This window comes from Nerophis lumbriciformis, linkage group LG21 (assembly GCF_033978685.3).
Source record: "Nerophis lumbriciformis linkage group LG21, RoL_Nlum_v2.1, whole genome shotgun sequence".
In the NCBI taxonomy this organism is placed as follows: domain Eukaryota; kingdom Metazoa; phylum Chordata; class Actinopteri; order Syngnathiformes; family Syngnathidae; genus Nerophis; species Nerophis lumbriciformis.
In genome coordinates this window covers 6,222,640-6,242,201 of record NC_084568.2, presented here as the reverse complement: position 1 = coordinate 6,242,201, position 19,562 = coordinate 6,222,640, and the positions used below count along the sequence as shown (strand labels likewise).

Below are 19,562 nucleotides of genomic sequence, written 5' to 3'. Positions count from 1 at the left end.
AAAATTGTGTACACTACTGAATTGGGGTCTTATGGCCCTTAGTGGACACTTATACTGCCATCTGGTGGTGTCAGAAGAGTATAACATACAATGGAATTTGGGGGGGGGGGAAAGTGTAAAAATAAGAATTAGCATGTCACTAAACATGAAGTACACATTTGTTACTTATGGACTAAGTACATCATATAAAAAAATGATTTTTAGTTTGTATTCTAATTAGGGTCCAATAAGCCCAAATAGCAAAGAAATAAAAAAGCATGTAAATAAACAGCTTGGGCCTTAAAAGAGGTTTTAAGGAACATCAAGTCAGAAGATTACTTGTTAAGAAATGTTCTTTATTGCACAAGATGTCAAGTCAATTCGTTGTCTGTAAAATGGCGGCAAGTGTGGATGGATGGCGACTGTGCACATAAGACTGTGCTGAGCAGCAGAAGCGGAAAAGACTGTCACCATCACTTCCTCACAAGTATGCAGCCCCTCAATACCGCCACCTGTGGTCCAACCAAATATAGGTCCCCAAAACAAAGTAAACACAAACAAAGCATGAATAGCTCCTACTACAAATGTATGCATGTTAAAATCATGTTATTGTTAAAATAGTCAACATTTCTAAAAAAAACCGACTACATTTACACAGGACAGAAGTTAACAGTAAACTTTAACCCATCAGCATGCGACAGATCCTCAGTGCAACAGAAAGGAATTAGCGAAAACCAGGAGTTTTCTCTAATGTAGGTAAGGCAGCAGGTTTGCGTTGAACCACTCTCTACTAAACTGCAGGTGGTCTCCTTCAGTGGCCAGGAAAACCAGCTTCCCTGCCTTGTCCATGGCGGCCAGGCCCAGGCGATCCTGCGTGTTGACACAAACACCCGTTCAATATCACACATTCCACTTCTGTGTTGGGGAATACGACCAACTAAACACCTCTTTGTAAAGAACGCTCTCTTGGAGAGTCTCCGTCTCTTTGGCCTGCCCGGTCTTTAGGAAGCCGAACCACTGACAAAAAAAAAGGAGTAGAGGGTTGTTGTAAATCAGACCTGGGCAAATTAAGGCCCGGGGGCCACGTGCGGCCCGTTAAGCTTTTCAATCTGGCCCGCCGGACATTCCCCCAAATTTTTTTTTAGATCTTTAAGATGGAAAGTGTAGCTGCCATTATGATGTGCAGTCATGTTTTCTAATGAGCGTAAGTCTTCAACTATACTAAGTCTTTCAATGGTTGCAATCTGCGCTTTTGCATAATATACCGTATTTTTCGGACTATAAATCGCAGTTTTTTTCATAGTTTATGAAAGTTGCATAATGTTTTTTTCCTTCTTTATTATGCATTTTCGGCGGGTGCGACTTATACTCCGGTGCGACTTATACTCCGAAAAATACGGTACTAGTTACTATGGTCATCTAATTAGTTACTATGGCCATCTAATTAGTTACTATGGTCATCTAATTAAGTTACTATGGTCATCTAATTAGTTACTATGGCCATCTAATTAGTTACTATGGTCATCTAATTAGTTACTATGGCCATCTAATTAGTTACTATGGCCATCTAATTAGTTACTATGGTCATCTAATTACTGCGATGAGGTGGCGACTTGTCCAGGGTGTACCCCGCCTTCCGCCCAATTGTAGCTGAGATAGGCTCCAGCGCCCCCCCGCGACCCCAAAGGGAAAAAGCGGTAGAAAATGGATGGATGGATGGGTCATCTAATTAGTTACTATGGCCATCTAATTAGTTACTATGGCCATCTAATTAGTTACTATGGTCATCTAATTAGTTACTATGGCCATCTAATTAGTTACTATGGTCATCTAATTAGTTACTATGGCCATCTAATTAGTTACTATGGTCATCTAATTAGTTACTATGGCCATCTAATTAGTTACTATGGCCATCTAATTAGTTACTATGGTCATCTAATTAGTTACTATGGCCATCTAATTAGTTACTATGGCCATCTAATTAAGTTACTATGGCCATCTAATAAGTTACTATGGCCATCTAATTAGTTACTATGGTCATCTAATTAGTTACTATGGCCATCTAATTAGTTACTATGGTCATCTAATTAGTTACTATGGCCATCTAATTAGTTACTATGGTCATCTAATTAGTTACTATGGCCATCTAATTAGTTACTATGGTCATCTAATTAGTTACTATGGTCATCTAATTAGTTACTATGGCCATCTAATTAGTTACTATGGTTATCTAATTAGTTACTATGGCCATCTAATTAGTTACTATGGTCATCTAATTAAGTTACTATGGCCATCTAATTAGTTACTATGGCCATCTAATTAGCTACTATGGTCATCTAATTAAGTTACTATGGTCATCTAATTAGTTACTATGGTCATCTAATTAAGTTACTATGGTCATCTAATTAGTTACTATGGCCATCTAATTAGTTACTATGGTCATCTAATTAGTTACTATGGCCATCTAATTAGTTACTATGGTCATCTAATTAGTTACTATGGCCATCTAATTAGTTACTATGGTCATCTAATTAAGTTACTATGGTCATCTAATTAGTTACTATGGCCATCTAATTAGTTACTATGGCCATCTAATTAAGTTACTATGGCCATCTAATTAGTTACTATGGTCATCTAATTAGTTACTATGACCATCTAATTAATTACTATGACCATCTAATTAAGTTACTATGGCCATCTAATTAGTTACTGTGGTCATCTAATTAGTTACTATGTCCATCTAATTAGTTACTATGGCCATCTAATTAGTTACTATGGTCATCTAATTAAATTACTATGGCCATCTAATTAGTTACTATGGTCATCTAATTAGTTACTATGGCCATCTAATTAGTTACTATGGTTATCTAATTAGTTACTATGGTCATCTAATTACTTACTATGGCCATCTAATTACTTACTATGGCCATCTAATTAGTTACTATGGTCATCTAATTAAGTTACTATGGTCATCTAATTAGTTACTATGGCCATCTAATTAGTTACTATGGTCATCTAATTAAGTTACTATGGCCATCTAATTAGCTACTATGGCCATCTAATTAGTTACTATGGCCATCTAATTAGTTACTATGGTCATCTAATTAGTTACTATGGCCATCTAATTAGTTACTATGGTCATCTAATTAGTTACTATGGCCATCTAATTAGTTACTATGGCCATCTAATTAGTTACTATGGTCATCTAATTAAGTTACTATGGTCATCTAATTAGTTACTATGGCCATCTAATTAGTTACTATGGTCATCTAATTAAGTTACTATGGTCATCTAATTAAGTTACTATGGCCATCTAATTAGTTACTATGGTCATCTAATTAGTTACTATGGCCATCTAATTAGTTACTATGGTCATCTAATTAAGTTACTATGGTCACCTAATTAGTTACTATGGTCATCTAGTTACTATGGCCATCTAATTAGTTACTATGGCCATCTAATTAGTTACTATGGCCATCTAATTAGTTACTATGGCCATCTACGTCACAGCAGCTCAGACGAGGCACCAAGCAGTGTGGGTGGGAAGCGTTTCCACAGACGCGGAAGGAGATTTTCACAACAAAGTTCTAAAGCTTAGTGATATATCAGATTGGAGGTGTGGTTTTTTTCACCCTTCACGTTCATATTTCACTGTTTGTTGCGTTTCACTTGATTGTAAAATATGTCAATCAAAAGGGGGTGTGACGTTGATATTTTGTCAATATTCAGTGTTTTATTGTTCATAGAAAAATTTAAAATTCCATTCCGTTTTTTAAGGCGGTCTGTCATGATGTTTCTAGCATTCAATCAGACATTATTGTGAGGTTTTGTATTAGTGTTCCTAAAAATAGATATACGGGCCCCCAGACACATTTTTTTCTCTAAATGTGGCCCAGGCCTTTTGTAAATCCAACATGCTGGATGAACATTTTCACTTTACCTCAGAATCCACCGGATCGACCACCGTGTCCTGCAGAAACTTCACCATGACGAACTTGTCCAGCATCTGAAGGTTCTTCTTATACGTCTCATTTAGCACCTTTCAGAACAGGATCGTCATTTTTACATTCATTATCTCGATGAACGGAGTCATAGGAACAAAAATTCACCCTCTCCTGGTTGATGTCAGCCAGGAAGAGACTGTGCTTCTTGTACAGGTCGTCCTTTAAAGGGTCGTGCCAGTACTGGGCCTGCACCAGGCTGAAAAATGCAACGTGGGGTTAAGCTGCTTAGCGTGAGGGCGAGGGATGATGTTCGAAATCGGTTCTCCCGGTTGTTCGATAAGAAAAGAACCGATTCCATGGACTCGAATCCCTTTTTGAGAACCGGTTCTCGTTATCAAGGCCATTATAGTAAAGAAAAAGAGTTGGTTCTTCATTCGAATCCCTTCCCACGTACAGGAAATGCCCTGTGGGACCTGCAATGTTATGCCCATTTGATTGTAGACTCTTACTGACACCTTGTGGCCATATGAAAATACTACGCGTCATTAGTTTGGGCACTTCCGGGTTGAGACAATTGAGAAGTAGACAAGTTGTGTTAGCTCTTACAAGCCTTAGAAAAGATAAGTCTGTAAGTAAACTGTTTAACTTGTTTATGTAACTCAATAGTAAGGTGGTAAGTGGTTAAGTTTGATACTAAGATGTTTATTGAAAAACTATTTTTGTTGTTTTGAGGACTGAAAATGGCTGCCAGTCGTGTATTTCCACCATCGAAATAGTTTCAACACTCAGACGTATTTGTTTGATGATAGTACTGTATATTTGTGTTAAGCTAAAATTTACATATTGTGTATTACATTCCAGTGTGTTCATTGAATCACATAGCTTATACATTTGTCATTGTGTGTATTTCAGTTTAAAAAAAACAGCGATCAAATGTTTGGAAGCCGCAGCTGCATGCGTACTCACGGTACCGCGTCTGCGTATCCTGGTAAGAGTCTCTGTTGTCCCAGTTCTCCACAGGCCAATGGTAAAGCTTGACTGTCATCTTTCGGGAATGTAAACAATGAAACACCGGCTGTGTTATCCGGCACAACAGTCAGGGGGTGCATTCTGGGGCGGCATGGCGTAGTGGGTAGAGCAACCGTGCCAGAAACCTGAGGGTTGCAGGTTCGCTCCTCGCCTCTTACCATCCAAAAATCGCTGCCGTTGTGTCCTTGGGCGGGACACTTCACCCTTTGCCCCCGGTGCTACTCACACCGGTGAATTGAATGATAGGTGGTGGTCGGAGGGGCCGTTGGCGCAAATTGCAGCCACGCTTCCGTCAGTCTACCCCAGGGCAGCTGTGGCTATGAAAGTAGCTTACCACCACCAGGTGTGAATGATTGATGGGTTCTACATGTAAAAGCGACTTTGGGTACTTAGAAAAGCGCTATATAAATCCAAGTTATTATTATTATTATTATTATTATTCTACGGCGGGGGTGCGTTATCCGGCACAACACCTGCCGCAATACACCGCTTCCCACCTACAGCTTTCTTCTTTGCGGTCTCCATTGTTCATTGAACAAATTGCAAAAGATTCACCAACACAGATGTCCAGAATACTGTGGAATTTTGCGATGAAAACAGACGACTTAATAGCTGGCCACCATGCTGTCCCAAAATGTCCTCTACAATCCGTGACGTCACGCGCAGGCGTCATCATACAGAGACGTTTTCAGCAGGATATTTCGCGTGAAATTTAAAATTGCACTTTAGTAAGCTAACCCGGCCGTATTGGCATGTGTTGCAATGTTAAGTGCAAGACAAAAGTAAAGATAGGAAAAGACAAAGCAAGATCAACAACAATAAAGAGCCTAAATGGATTCATCTGCTTTGGATTGTTTGTTAGCTGTCTGCCAAGCTGTATAACCTCAACACGTATAGTGAGGGCAGAACAGGCAATATGCAATTATTGCCAGGCTTCCCTCTCATGTAAGGGGGGGGAGAATTGTTGATTGATGACTGTGGTGTTCTTAGTGTCATAGTGTGTGTAGTGTCGGAGGCACATATTTACATATATCCGAATTTAAGTGTTACTTCTTTTTTTTCATAGTCATATTTAGAAACGGCTCGTGTTTTTCCATTCGTTCTCTTTCTGTTTGTCTGCAAGTAAACTGTGTGTGTTAACCTTGAAGCTTTGGAATGTTAGAAAGAGCGATAATGGGCATTTGTTTTGGCTAGAGAGAAATGACTGCCAGGGACTTAAGAGGGGAAAGGGTTTGGTGGGGGCGGGGGTATTGGCGACGCAATTGAATGTTCTATGCTGGACTGGTCTGAATGTATATGCAAAGCTTTGCAAATATATTACAAAATACCTATTCTGTCTCTGGTGGTTTTTCTACTCAGCTTTAAGTGTCGTAAAGAGCTTGGGAGCGACTTGTGACTTGAATTCCCTGGGAAGGACAACTGGTCCAAAACGCAACAGTAGTTAGTATGTTCCAATAGCAGCAGAAGTGCACTTTTTGGAGAGCTGTATTATTTTCAGTTTTGTGCCCAAGGGACTGATTTTATTTAACACTATATTATTATTTATACAGCTATAGTGATCACAGAGACAGGTTGTTTTTGTGTTACTGTATATATTTTCTGAAAAATCCCACTTAATATACTTTGAGTAACAACAGTCAATATTTTTTTTTTTTTTTTTTTTTAGGGGGGTAACATTCAATATTTATTTATTTTATTTTTTACTTGTAAAATAAAAGTGAGCTTTTTTTAAACCAAATATTGTGTTTTTTTCCATATACAACAACCTATCTGGATTTGATAAGAGAATCGGTTCGATAAGAGGATTCGATAATATGCTCGAACTCGATAATTTCTTATCAAACATCATCCCTAGTGAGGGCGCTCATATGATTGTTTTAAAAATTGAGAGGGCTCACTGTTTTTGCACCAAGTCGCTGTACGCCCCCGTGTTCAGGGCCTTTCGGATCATGTCGCAAATGTACGAGCTCTCTCCGGGACACCTCGGCAGCCCGTACACGCCTGAGGATTCCACATTGAAAACGTGTCTTTTACCATCAAAAAACAGCAGGAGTCTTTCAAACCTTGGTGCTGCCCGCCCACAGAGATGAGGTTTTTCATAGGCGGGGAAGGACATCGCTGTGCCACGGCTCTCCTGCCAACAGAGGAAGTGGTTGACATCGTCCACTAACTCAGTGTTTTTCTACCTTTTTTGAGCCATTGAAAAAATGTGGAGGCACACCACTAACAGAAAACATTAAAACATGAAACTCCGCAAGCTGATATTGACAGTAAAAAGTTGACCACAACCACAGCCAACCATGCATGACTATAGCTCTTGTCTCAAAGTTCTGTCACATCACACCGTGACTTATTTGGAGTTTGTTGGTGTCTTCCTGTGTGTAGTGTTTTAGTTCTTGTCTTGCGCTCCTATTTTGGTGGCTTTTCCTGTTTTGTTTGTATTTTCCTGTAGCGGTTTCATATCTTCTTTGAGCGCTATTCCCCGCACCTGCTTTGTTTTAGCAATCAAAGCTATTTAAGTTGTTGCTATCCTTCTTTGCGGGGGCATTGTTGATTGTCATGTCATGTTCGGATGTACATTGTGTCTTTGCTCCACAGTAAGTCTTTGCTGTCGTCCAGCATTCTGTTTTTGTTTACATTATTTATTTATTTGGAGTTTTTTGGTGTCTTCCTGTGTGTAGTGTTTTAGTTTTTGTCTTGCGCTCCTATTTTGGTGGCTTTTCCTGTTTTGTTTGTATTTTCCTGTAACGGTTTCATATCTTCTTTGAGCGCTATTCCCCGCACCTGCTTTGTTTTAGCAATCATGGCTATTTAAGTTGTCGCTATCCTTCTTTGCGGGGGCATTGTTGATTGTCATGTCATGTTCGGATGTACATTGTGTCTTTGCTCCACAGTAAGTCTTTGCTGTCGTCCAGCATTCTGTTTTTGTTTACTTTATTTATTTATTTGGAGTTTGTTGGTGTCTTCCTGTGTGTAGTGTTTTTTGTTTTTGTCTTGCGCTCCTATTTTGGTGGCTTTTCCTGTTTTGTTGGTATTTTCCTGTAGCGGTTTCATGTCTTCCTTGAGCGCTATTCCCCGCATCTACTTTGTTTTAGCAATCATGGCTATTTAAGTTGTCGCTATCCTTCTTTGTGGGGACATTGTTGATTGTCATGTCATGTTCGGATGTACTTTGTGGACGCCGTCTTTGCTCCACAGTAAGTCTTTGCTGTCGTCCAGCATTCTGTTTTTGTTTACTTTATTTATTTGGAGTTTTTTGGTGTCTTCCTGCGTGTAGTGTTTTAGTTTTTGTCTTGCGCTCCTATTTTGGTGGCTTTTCCTGTTTTGTTGGTATTTTCCTGTAGCGGTTTCATGTCTTCCTTGAGCGCTATTCCCCGCATCTACTTTGTTTTAGCAATCATGGCTATTTAAGTTGTCGCTATCCTTCTTTGTGGGGACATTGTTGATTGTCATGTCATGTTCGGATGTACTTTGTGGACGCCGTCTTTGCTCCACAGTAAGTCTTTGCTGTCGTCCAGCATTCTGTTTTTGTTTACTTTATTTATTTGGAGTTTTTTGGTGTCTTCCTGCGTGTAGTGTTTTAGTTTTTGTCTTGCGCTCCTATTTTGGTGGCTTTTCCTGTTTTGTTGGTATTTTCCTGTAGCGGTTTCATGTCTTCCTTGAGCGCTATTCCCCGCATCTACTTTGTTTTAGCAATCATGGCTATTTAAGTTGTCGCTATCCTTCTTTGTGGGGACATTGTTGATTGTCATGTCATGTTCGGATGTACTTTGTGGACGCCGTCTTTGCTCCACAGTAAGTATTTGCTGTCGTCCAGCATTCTGTTTTTGTGTACTTTATTTATTTGGAGTTTTTTGGTGTCTTCCTGCATGTAGTGTTTTAGTTTTTGTCTTGCGCTCCTATTTTGGTGGCTTTTCCTGTTTTGTTGGTATTTTCCTGCAGCGGTTTCATGTCTTCCTTGAGTGCTATTCCCCGCATCTACTTTGTTTTAGCAATCATGGCTATTTAAGTTGTCGCTATCCTTCTTTGCGGGGGCATTGTTGATTGTCATGTCTTTGTGGACGCCGTCTTTGCTCCACACGCTGTAAGTCTTTGCTGTCGTCCAGCATTCTGTTTTTGTTTACTTTGCAACCAGTTCAGTTTTAGTTTCGTTTTGCATAGCCTTCCCTAAGCTTCAATGCCTTTTCTTAGCGGCACTCGCCTTCTGTTTATTTTTGGTTTAAGCATTAGACACCTTTTTACCTGCACGCTGTGGTCGGCATATTGTGATCACGACAAACCATGTTCCTGACATCTACAAAGCAATTAGCTACTTGCTGCCACCTACTGACATGGAAGAGTACAACATGGTTACTCTGCCGAGCTCTAGACAGCACCAACAGTCAACAGCGGCACATTTGCAGATCATAACTGCTTTGCAAAAAATATTTTTAACCCATATAGGTGAAATTACATAATCTCCCACGGCACACCAGACTGTATCTCACGGTACACTAGTGTGCCGCGGCACAGTGGTTGAAAAACACTGTACTAACTAACACAAAGCAGTTACGTACAGAAATTGCGCCCCCTGGGAGAAGCCCATAGCGTTGTAGCCTCCCTTCAACTTGGGGTCTTGAGCGAGTTGATCGCACACCACGGACACCTGCTCGTTCACGTCCATGAAAAAGCCATTTTCGGTGTCCTGCGGAAGGAAAAAGGCATGTGAAAATGAGGAGGATGTTGGGAAATCGACACAAAAAGCGGGGTTTCATGACGCAACATGCACCGGCTGCATTGCAAGTGTCCCTTGAATGGGAAGCGCAATAGTCAACTAAAAGTTTCTTTACACACATTCTCTATACAGCTTGTCCTGATTATGATTGTTGTATATTTGAATGTTGCAAACACAAAAAAATGACTTGTTGAAACACCTTTACTGTATTTCTTCTTACAGTTATAACCATTTATTATTAATGAGGCAAACATGCTTAATCACTACTCCTTCATGCTGCCGAGGTGATATTGCATGAAATAAATATATATACAGTACAGGCCAAAAGTTTGGACACACCTTCTCCTCATTCAATGCGTTTTCTTTATTGTCACGACTATTTACATTGTAGATTGTCACATCAAAACTATGAATGAACACATGTGGAGTTATGTATTTAACAAAAAAAGGTGAAATAACTGAAAACATGTTTTATATTCTAGTTTCTACAAAATAGCCACCCTTTGCTCTGATTACTTTTTCGCACACTCTTGGCATTCTCTCCATGAGCTTCAAGAGGTAGTCACCTGAAATGGTTTTCACTTCACAGGTGTGCTTGAAGCTCATGTGTTCATTCATAGTTTTGATGCCTTCAGTGACAATCTACAATGTAAATAGTCATGAAAATAAAGAAAACACATTGAATGAGGAGAAGGTGTGTCCAAACTTTTGGCCTGTACTGTATGTTTTTTTAAGAAATGACGTATGGATGCATATGAAGTGCACTGGGTGATTAAGTAACAAGGTATTTGGGGAAATAGTACAATGAAGAAAGATAAATATTGTGCATTTAGGGTGCTAAAACCAATCCAATGTAAAGGTTGTCCCTTCACAATAGTCAATAATGCATTTGTTATGAAAAAAGCTTTTTTTTAATGTATCATACAATGCAAATAATACCGTAGTTTTATTTAAATTTTTAATCTTATATCTACACTGCAATAACTGAAATCTAAGTAAGATGAAATATCTAAAATAAGGGTGATATTTGCTTATTTACTGTCCGATAAGATAATTATTTTCACTAAGCAGATTTTATGTTAGAGTGTTTTACTTGTTTTAAGTGTTTTGGTCCTAAATGATCTCAGTAAGATATTACAGCTTGTTGCTGAGATTTAAAGACCTATATTGAGTAAAACATGCTTGAAATTAGAATATCAACTGTTGCAAAGCTGTGTCATCAACACTCACAAGTATAAAACTCCTTTTTTAAAGTAATAATTTCTTATTTCAAGCATGAAAAAAAAAATCATGACTTTGACACAATTGTGTCTCATAATTAAAACAGATGACAGCCAAATTGACTTTGCTGTTTTATTTTCAATGAAACAATAGAAAATACGTACTCATATAGTAGTACAGTTGGCACAGTACAGTAAACTGACAGTTAATATTTAAACATTTAACATTTCTAACAATTTTGAACAGAAATAGTTCATGCACATTCAGATAAATTCTTCAAAATTACAATTAAAAAAATGTTTGGCAGGTGGCCGGGCTGTGTCTATATATATATATATATATATATATATATATATATATATATTTTCCTTGCGCACTAATTGACTGAAAAAGCACGCACTTGGCGCGATGATGTCATGTTATCCATGGAAAAATGCATTTTTAGACCATATGATTTGCCTGAGCGGCTAGGAGACCCCGAGAGTAACAAGCGGTTCCCTTGTTGCCTTTCCATTAAGAACAATAAATTAGTTTTTGGTATAAGTTTGCTGGTTTCAAGAAATGTAATGCCGAGCGCATATCATTATGTCAAGATAATGGCACTAGCATTTACTTCATTTAAGAATATTTTTCAACATATTGAGCAAAAAGGTCGCATTTTTTTTTCCTACCAAGAAAAGTGCACTTGTTATTAGTGAGAATATACTTATTTTAAGGTATTTTTGGGTTCATTGAAGTTAGCTAATTTTACTTGTTTTGGAAAGTCTTGACAAGCCAAATATTCTTGTTCTATTTGCAGATTATTTTGCTTAGTTCAAATAAAATACCCCTAATTTTTTTTATTTTTTTTATATTTTTTTTTAACACTGACTTTTTGCAGTGTAATAACAGATCTCTATAATAATTAATTGTATTTTCAGGACCGCACTTTGGACACACCTGTTTTTTTTTTTGCAAAGAATACTATAACACGCTTATATAGTATAAAGCCCTCCACTTTTGGTATCAATCAAAGCCAGACATGTCATGTTTTCATCTGCATTTTCACCATTGCTTTTACATTTTGGATAAACTTTTTTTTTCAAAGTCTTGGACACTGGGAATGTTACCTGCACAACATTCTTGCCGATCATCAGTGAAAGCACGTAAATGCCCGGAATCTCCTGCTCGATCATTTTCTTTATCGCGCCCAAGCTGATTGGATTGCAACAGCTGTCGCCTGGTGGACATAAATTGAAAATTAACGTAATACCTATGATACCAACCTTATTAAACAATATAGGTATAATGCATCTTATGATTATGTGAGGGGCAACTTATGAATGCAAACCCAGATTTAGCTGCAAATTGACTTCCTCACTGTATGTAACAGTATGCTTGGTTTGAAGCTCTCACCCATTCCATGCCACAGAACCAGAGGTACTGTCCCATTATTAACAGGCATGCTTGCAGCCAGTGCCACCGGGCTCACCAGGAAGAACCACAGGAGAACTACAGCCATCATGGATCCTAAAAAAAAAAAAAAAAAATCAAAAACAGTCAAGCACACAGTTGTTGTTTTTTTGCTTGTAAGAATGCATTAAGCCAGGGGTCCCCAACCTTTTTTGCACCAGGTACCGGTTTAATGTAGGCATTATTTTCAGACACCGGCTTTCCACGTGTGGCGGATAAATACATGTATAGCAAATTAGTGCATGAAAAATGAATACATGAAAAAACTCACCATAACGTTGACTTAGTGGGAACCCCTGGCCTTTGCAAAAAAAGCTCTCCATAGACTTTTGTTTTGTACTCATTTTTGCAAGTAGTAGGCTTTTTTTTTTGGGCTTTAGTATCCGATGGGTTATAGGTGATACATCACATTCAAGGACGAGAGCATGGATACATGATAAAGCTAGAAATACTTGCCATTAGTTACAATAGATTTTTGTTCCAAATTTTCCATGCGTAAATACATCTGTTATTGCTAACTACTTGTGTAATAGGAGTATGTGCAATAATACTAGCACTTTAACTTACTAGACCACAGGAAATGTGTACACTATGATGTTAGATCCACTATGGACTGGACTCTCACAATATTATGTTAGATCCACTATGGACTGGACTCTCACACTATTATGTTAGATCCACTATGGACTGCACTCTCTCACTATTATGTTAGATCCACTATGGACTGGACTCTCACAATATTATGCTAGATCCACTATGGACTGGACTCTCACACTATTATGTTAGATCCACTATGGACTGGACTCTCACAATATTATGCTAGATCCACTATGGCCTTGACTCTCACACTATTATGTTAGATCCTCTATGGACTGGACTCTCACAATATTATGCTAGATCCTCTATGGACTGGACTCTCACACTATTATGCTAGATCCACTATGGACTGGACTCTCACACTATTATGTTAGGTCTACTATGGACTGGACTCTCACTATAATGTTAGATCCACTATGGACTGGACTCTCACACTATTATGTTAGATCCACTATGGACTGGACTCTCACACTATTATGTTAGATCTACTATGGACTGGACTCTCACTATGATGTTAGATCCACTATGGACTGGACTCTCACAATATTATGCTAGATCCACTATGGACTGGACTCTCAATACTATTATGTTAGATCCTCTATGGACTGGACTCTCACTATTATGTTAGATCCACTATGGACTGGACTCTCACACTATTATGTTGGATCCACTATGGACTGGACTCTCACAATATTATGCTAGATCCACTATGGACTGGACTCTCACACTATTATGTTAGATCCACTATGGACTGGACTCTCACACTATTATGCTAGATCCACTATGGACTGGACTCTCACACTATTATGTTAGATCCACTATGGACTGGACTATTATGTTAGATCCACTATGGACTGGACTCTCACACTATTATGTTAGATTCACAATGGACTGGACTCTCACACTATCATGTTAGATCCATTATGGACTGGACTGGAGGCGTGTCTGTGTTTTTGGTATCAAAAACAAGTCGAGTGTCTTAACATGGAGATATTCTCACTTCTTTTCTTTTGTCGAGCACAAAGAAAATAACATTTTAGTTAAATGTAAGTTGTGTCTTGGATCAAAGATCCTATCTACTGCCCAAAACAACAATTGAAATCTGCCTGGTTAGGCTTTGTGTATGTCACGTGTGCCTTCATTAGGTGAAGCAAGGTTTACAGCTATGTTGTTGTTATGCTGTTTGTTACTTATGTATGTTATGTTGCAGCTATTTAAAATAGTTTTGTCAATTTGTTCTGGCCTGAAATAAATTGGCCCATTTGAAGCATATCTTTGTCTTTGTGTGTTGTATGTAGAGCACATTGCTTAGCAGAGTTCAGTGATGCAAATGCATGTCAAGTTGATCAACAGATTGTATTATTCTCCAGTGCAATAACAGTACTGAAATGAAGGCTAAAAGGGCATTAATGGGAGCTTTAAAAAAAAAAAAGGAACTACTTACTTTTCACAGTAACGCATTACTTTTTGGTGTAAGTAACTGAGTTAGTAACTGAGTTACTTTTGAAATAAAGTAACTAGTAACTGTAACTAGTTACTGGTTTTCAGTAACTAACCCAACACTGGACGTAACACATATAGCAGGGGTGCTCATTACGTCGATCGCGATCTACCGGTCGATCTCGGAGGGTGTGTCAGTCGATCACCAGCCAGGCATTAAAAAAATAGTCCTAAAAATGAGCGATCATAAATCTTCACTATGACGTCACTTTCGTCACTTGATTGACATTCACGGCACCCGAGGGTCTTCTGAGATGACGCTGGCTGCTGCCAGCTCATTAAAATTACCGATTGGAAGGCGAGAAACACTTTATTTCAACAGACTCTGGCGCCGTACCTGTCGTCAAAACTCCAAAGACCGACTGCACAGTTGCACAATAAAAGCTCTGCTTCATTCTGCCTGCGCTACCAAAATAAGAGTCTCAGAAAGCTGGCGTGCACAAGCTAGCAAGCTACGGAGTTTGCAGACAATGTATTTCTTGTAAAGTGTATACAAAGGAGTACGGAAGCTGGACAAATAAGATGCCAAAAACCAACCACTTTCATGTGGTATTGGACAGAAAGGAGGAATTTTTTTTCTCCTCCATTCGAAAATGCGGACATTATCATCACCACTGTCTGATTCCAATCATTGCAAATCATCACAATCAGGTAATACACCAACTTATATTCTTGTCTTCATGAAAGAAAGGAATCTATATGTGTTAAACATGCTTGTATTATCTTTAACCACCTTTAAGTTGTTAACAATATTAACTATATGTGTTAAACATGCTTGTATTATCTTTAACCACCTTTAAGTTGTTAACAATATTAACTATATGTGTTAAACATGCTTGTATTATCTTTAACCACCTTTAAGTTGTTAACAATATTAACTATATGTGTTAAACATGCTTGTTTTATCTTTAAACACCTTTAAGTTGTTAACAATATTAACTATTTGTGTTAAACATGCTTGTATTATTTTTAATCACCTTTAACTTGTTAACAATATTAACTATATGTGTTAAACATGCTTGCATTATCTTTAAACACCTTTAACTTGTTAACAATATTAACTATATGTATGAAACATACTTGTATTATCATTAAACACCTTTAATGTATTAACAATATTAACTATATGTGTTAAACATGCTTGCATTATCATTAAACACCTTTAACTTGTTAACAAAAACATATATTTCATAAATAAGTAAATGTAAATTATATATATATGAATGAGGTAGATCCCCACGACTTGATCAATTGAAAAGTAGCTCGCCTGCAGAAAAAGTGTGAGCACCCCTGACATATAGCAAACAGCGACTTCCTATCAGGAGTTTTATAACACATCTATGAACAAGCTAATTGGTGTGTCTGGTGGGACTGACGAAAATGCGGTCGTTTATAAATGATTTAATGTCTCTGTGCGGCCCGGTAGCAAATGCGTCATGGACCGGTGCCGGTGTTGTACCGAAATCTGTTACCCATCGGAATTTGTAACTCCAGGGGGCGATGTTCCCATGACGTTTGTTTGATGGTTAAACGGCAAGCCCAAAGAGGAGGAGAAGAAGAACGCTTGCGTAAATGGCGTAAACTATCCTTAATGCTGAAACGTTAGTTGTCAGAATTTCAGCATTAATAATAACAATGGACTCATACTATAATGAAAGTAAGTAATTGATTTCCAGAATATGTGTAATTTATTAATGCTGAAATTCTGACAATGGGGCAGGGCCGACATCCGGGCAACTGAGCTACATACGGGTTCTTCGAGCCATAGCAACCTGACTGGCGTTGAAAACAAACCGTCGCCATTACTCTTTAACCTGTTGACCTGCGCTGATTAAACCCGTCATTCTGCCTCCAAAATGCCAAAAAACTGTGTTTTTGGTTGTGCAAACCACAACTGGAAACAGGGAAAACAAAGGTCGTATTTTGTTCTGCCAAAGCGTGCTAAAAGCCCACAGAGACGAGACAAATGGCTCGCAGCTTTACACCGGGAAAACGAGGACGGTTCTCACTGGAGTCCCCCAAAATCCCGGGTCGTGTGTTCGGATCACTTCGTTTCTGGTAAATATAAGGAACAAAAATCCACCTTCTTAACCACAACTTGAACAAATCCAGCTGTGAAGTAACGATGAGCTTCCAGTGATTTGTATGCCTTCATGGCCTGATGAGTGAAAACGCCTGTAATTTTAAATAAAATAATTCAGTTAAAAAAAGGAACAGTAATTCAGCAAATAATAAATCATAATACTGAACTGAATTTGAATGAGCTCTCTACAGATATAATAAATATACAGATACTGGTAGCCACCGTGTCATCCTTATTATCATTTATCAACATACCTTGGGTGATTTAACAATTTTTATGTGATTTATTCGTTATATAACAACCGAAGCTAACAACCGACCTGGTGCGCTTGTGAGGTAGACATAAAGATTTCCAAATTCCATGTCCGGATTGTGTAGGATTTTCAGTCCACGCATCTGCTGGAAGGCGGTAAGGGCAGTCGTTTAATCCAACTACAGAACATTTTAACTCGTATCTTAACCTAGCCTCACTGGAAAGACTATTTACATAATCATACGCCATTTAGAACAGTTTAAAATGCCGTGAAACCTCGTTAAATGCCTTTTCTGTCAATGCTGTGTTCGCTGTGAGCTGGTTTGTTTTCAACGAATTCAATATGGCGACCGCGTTGCTAGGGGATTGGCAGGCGGAAGTGACGTAGGTCCGCCCTCGCCCATTGACGTTTCAATCCATGATAGCTTTTAATCCGGAAAATGTATGTGTGTGAGAGAGAATCAACAGCTGATACAATGGACTCATACTATAATGAAAGTAAGTCATTGATTTCCAGAATGTGTAATTTATTAATGCTGGAATTCTGACAACTGACGTTTCAGCATTAAGGATAGTTTACGCCATTTATGCAAGCGTTCTTCTTCTCCTCCTCTTTGGGCTTGCCGTTTAACCATCAAACAAAAGCCATGGGAACATCGCCCCCTGGAGTTACAAATTCCGATGGGTAACCAGAGGTGGGTAGTAACGCGCTACATTTACTCCGTTGCATCTACTTGAGAAACTTTTGGGATAAATTGTACTTCTAAGAGTAGTTTTAATGCAACATACTTTTACTTTTACTTAAGTATATTTATAGAGAAGAAACGCTACTTTTACTCCGCTACTTTTATCTACATTCAGCTCGCTACTCGCTACTAATTTTTATCGATCTGTTAATGCACGCTTTGTTTGTTTTGGTCTGTCAGACAGACCTTCATAGTGCCTGCGTTTCAACAAATACAGTCACTGGTGACGTTCACTCCGTTCCACCAATCAGATGCAGTCACTGGTGACGTTGGACCAATCAAACAGAGCCAGGGGTCACATGACCTGACTTAAACAAATCAAATCAAATCAACTTTATTACAGTTGAAAAACTTATTGGGGTGTTACCATTTAGTGGTCAATTGTACGGAATATGTACTGTACTGTGCAATCTACTAATACAAGTTCCAATCAATCAATCAATCAAAAGTGTGAAGGAAAAAAGACCATTTTTTATTTCAACGGTACACCCCGTCAAAAGCCTAAAGACTGACTGCACAGTTCCTGTCTTCACAATAAAAGTGCCGCTCCATCGCGCCTGCGCTTTCAAAATAAGAGTCTCCGAAAGCCCGCGCAAACAAGCTAGCAAGCTACGGAGTTTGCCGCCAATGTATTTCTTGTAAAGTGTATAAAAACGAATATGGAAGCTGGACATATAAGATGCCAAAAACCAACCACTTTCATGTGGTATTAGACAGAAAGGAGGAACTTTTTTTCTCCTCCATTTGAAAACGTGGACGTTTGTCATCACTACTGTCTGATTCCAATCAATGCAAGTCATCAGAATCAGGTAATACACCAACTTATATTCTTGTCTTCATGAAAGAAAGGAATCGATATGTGTTAAACATGCATGTATATTCATTAAAACACTATTAACATGTAAACAAAAACGGCAAAAAAAAAATATATAAATTATATACTGTATATATCAATGTATGTATATATATACATATATATATATATATATATATATATATATATATATATATATATATATATGATATGTGTGTGTATGTTACTCATCAGTTACTCAGTACTTGAGTAGTTTTTTTACAACATACTTTTTACTTTTACTCAAGTAAATATTTGGGTGACTACTCCTTACTTTTACTTGAGTAATAAATCTCTAAAGTAACAGTACTCTTACTTGAGTACAATTTCTGGCTACTCTACCCACCTCTGTGGGTAACAGATTTCGGTACAACACCGGTCCCCGGACCAGTGGTTTGGGGACCCCTGCATTAATCAATCAGGTGTAGTGATTACATCACTTTATCCATTTGAACACTAAAAAAAGGTTATCTGTGTTGTCACAAGGTCTTGTGAAATGTGTGCTAAGCACACATTTTACGGCGGAGATACTGTGCAAAGACTGATAAATACTAGATAGAATGTCACGTTATTCGGAATACTATTCACATTACACTTTATTATGGGCCTGCTGCAATGCAAACAGCCCGTATTATTATTGCTTGTTATCGAGCGTCAATCACAAATACGAGTCTTCCGGGGGGAAAAAATGCCAAGAAATTAAAAAAGTGCCAAATAGCAATGAAAATATACTTACATTTAATTAAAAAACGATGGAAACGCAACACATTTGGATAAAAACTCGATTTTGTTTTAGAAGAGCGTGAGTAAGCATTACTCACCGTTCTTCAAAGTCTTCCGGCATCTGACTGTCACGTGACGCGGTCTGGCCTACACCGACCAATCAGATAAAAGAGGCGGGACTTGGACCTAAAGCAACAAGACTTGTGACTAGCGTTATACACTCGAACTTTAGCCCATATTTAGATAACTTTTTTTTAAAAACAATATAATGGCGCTTTAATGCCTCGGTGCTTATTGGGAAAAAAAACCCCAACCTTAAATACCACGAAGATACCGTCCGGTTGAATATTTTCTGTCAAGTTAGCCTGCCATGCTAGCTTGTTTAAAACCGTATCGAGAACATTCCTCTGCGGATTATTTCGCTCGTTAAACAACAGCTTTTTTCCCCCTCCCAGAGGCTCATTCGACG

At 38.3% G+C, this 19,562-nt stretch overlaps 1 protein-coding gene across 2 annotated transcripts; it reads right to left on the bottom strand.

Moving 5' to 3' along the window:
• Positions 1-314: 314 nt before the first annotated feature.
• On the bottom strand, positions 315-19,552 carry ppt1 (palmitoyl-protein thioesterase 1 (ceroid-lipofuscinosis, neuronal 1, infantile)). Of its 2 annotated transcripts, XM_061983194.1 has the most exons (11): positions 19,408-19,552; positions 19,192-19,279; positions 12,283-12,396; positions 11,997-12,106; positions 9,509-9,636; positions 7,016-7,086; positions 6,851-6,953; positions 4,089-4,179; positions 3,920-4,018; positions 925-996; positions 315-849 (listed from the first exon to the last, which is right to left on the bottom strand). In XM_061983194.1, exons 3-11 carry the CDS (start codon positions 12,389-12,391, stop codon positions 727-729), a joined length of 906 nt encoding a protein of 301 aa, XP_061839178.1. In that variant the 5' UTR covers positions 12,392-12,396; positions 19,192-19,279; positions 19,408-19,552; the 3' UTR covers positions 315-726. The 2 variants fall into 2 exon arrangements, with proteins under 2 accessions (XP_061839178.1, XP_061839179.1); XM_061983195.1 differs by lacking the exon at positions 19,408-19,552 and having other exon boundaries at positions 19,107-19,208.
• Between the last annotated feature and the right edge of the window lie 10 nt (positions 19,553-19,562).

Coding starts and splice junctions, on each gene's coding strand:
- ppt1 (XM_061983194.1), bottom strand. CDS start 12,391: ATGATGGCTGTAGTTCTCCTGTGGTTCTTCCTGGTGAGCCCGGTGGCA. Junction 6,954..7,015: donor TGTGGGCGGGCAGCACCAAG/GTTTGAAAGACT, acceptor TGGAATCCTCAG/GCGTGTACGGGCTGCCGAGG. Junction 850..924: donor AGAGCGTTCTTTACAAAGAG/GTGTTTAGTTGG, acceptor GTCAACACGCAG/GATCGCCTGGGCCTGGCCGC.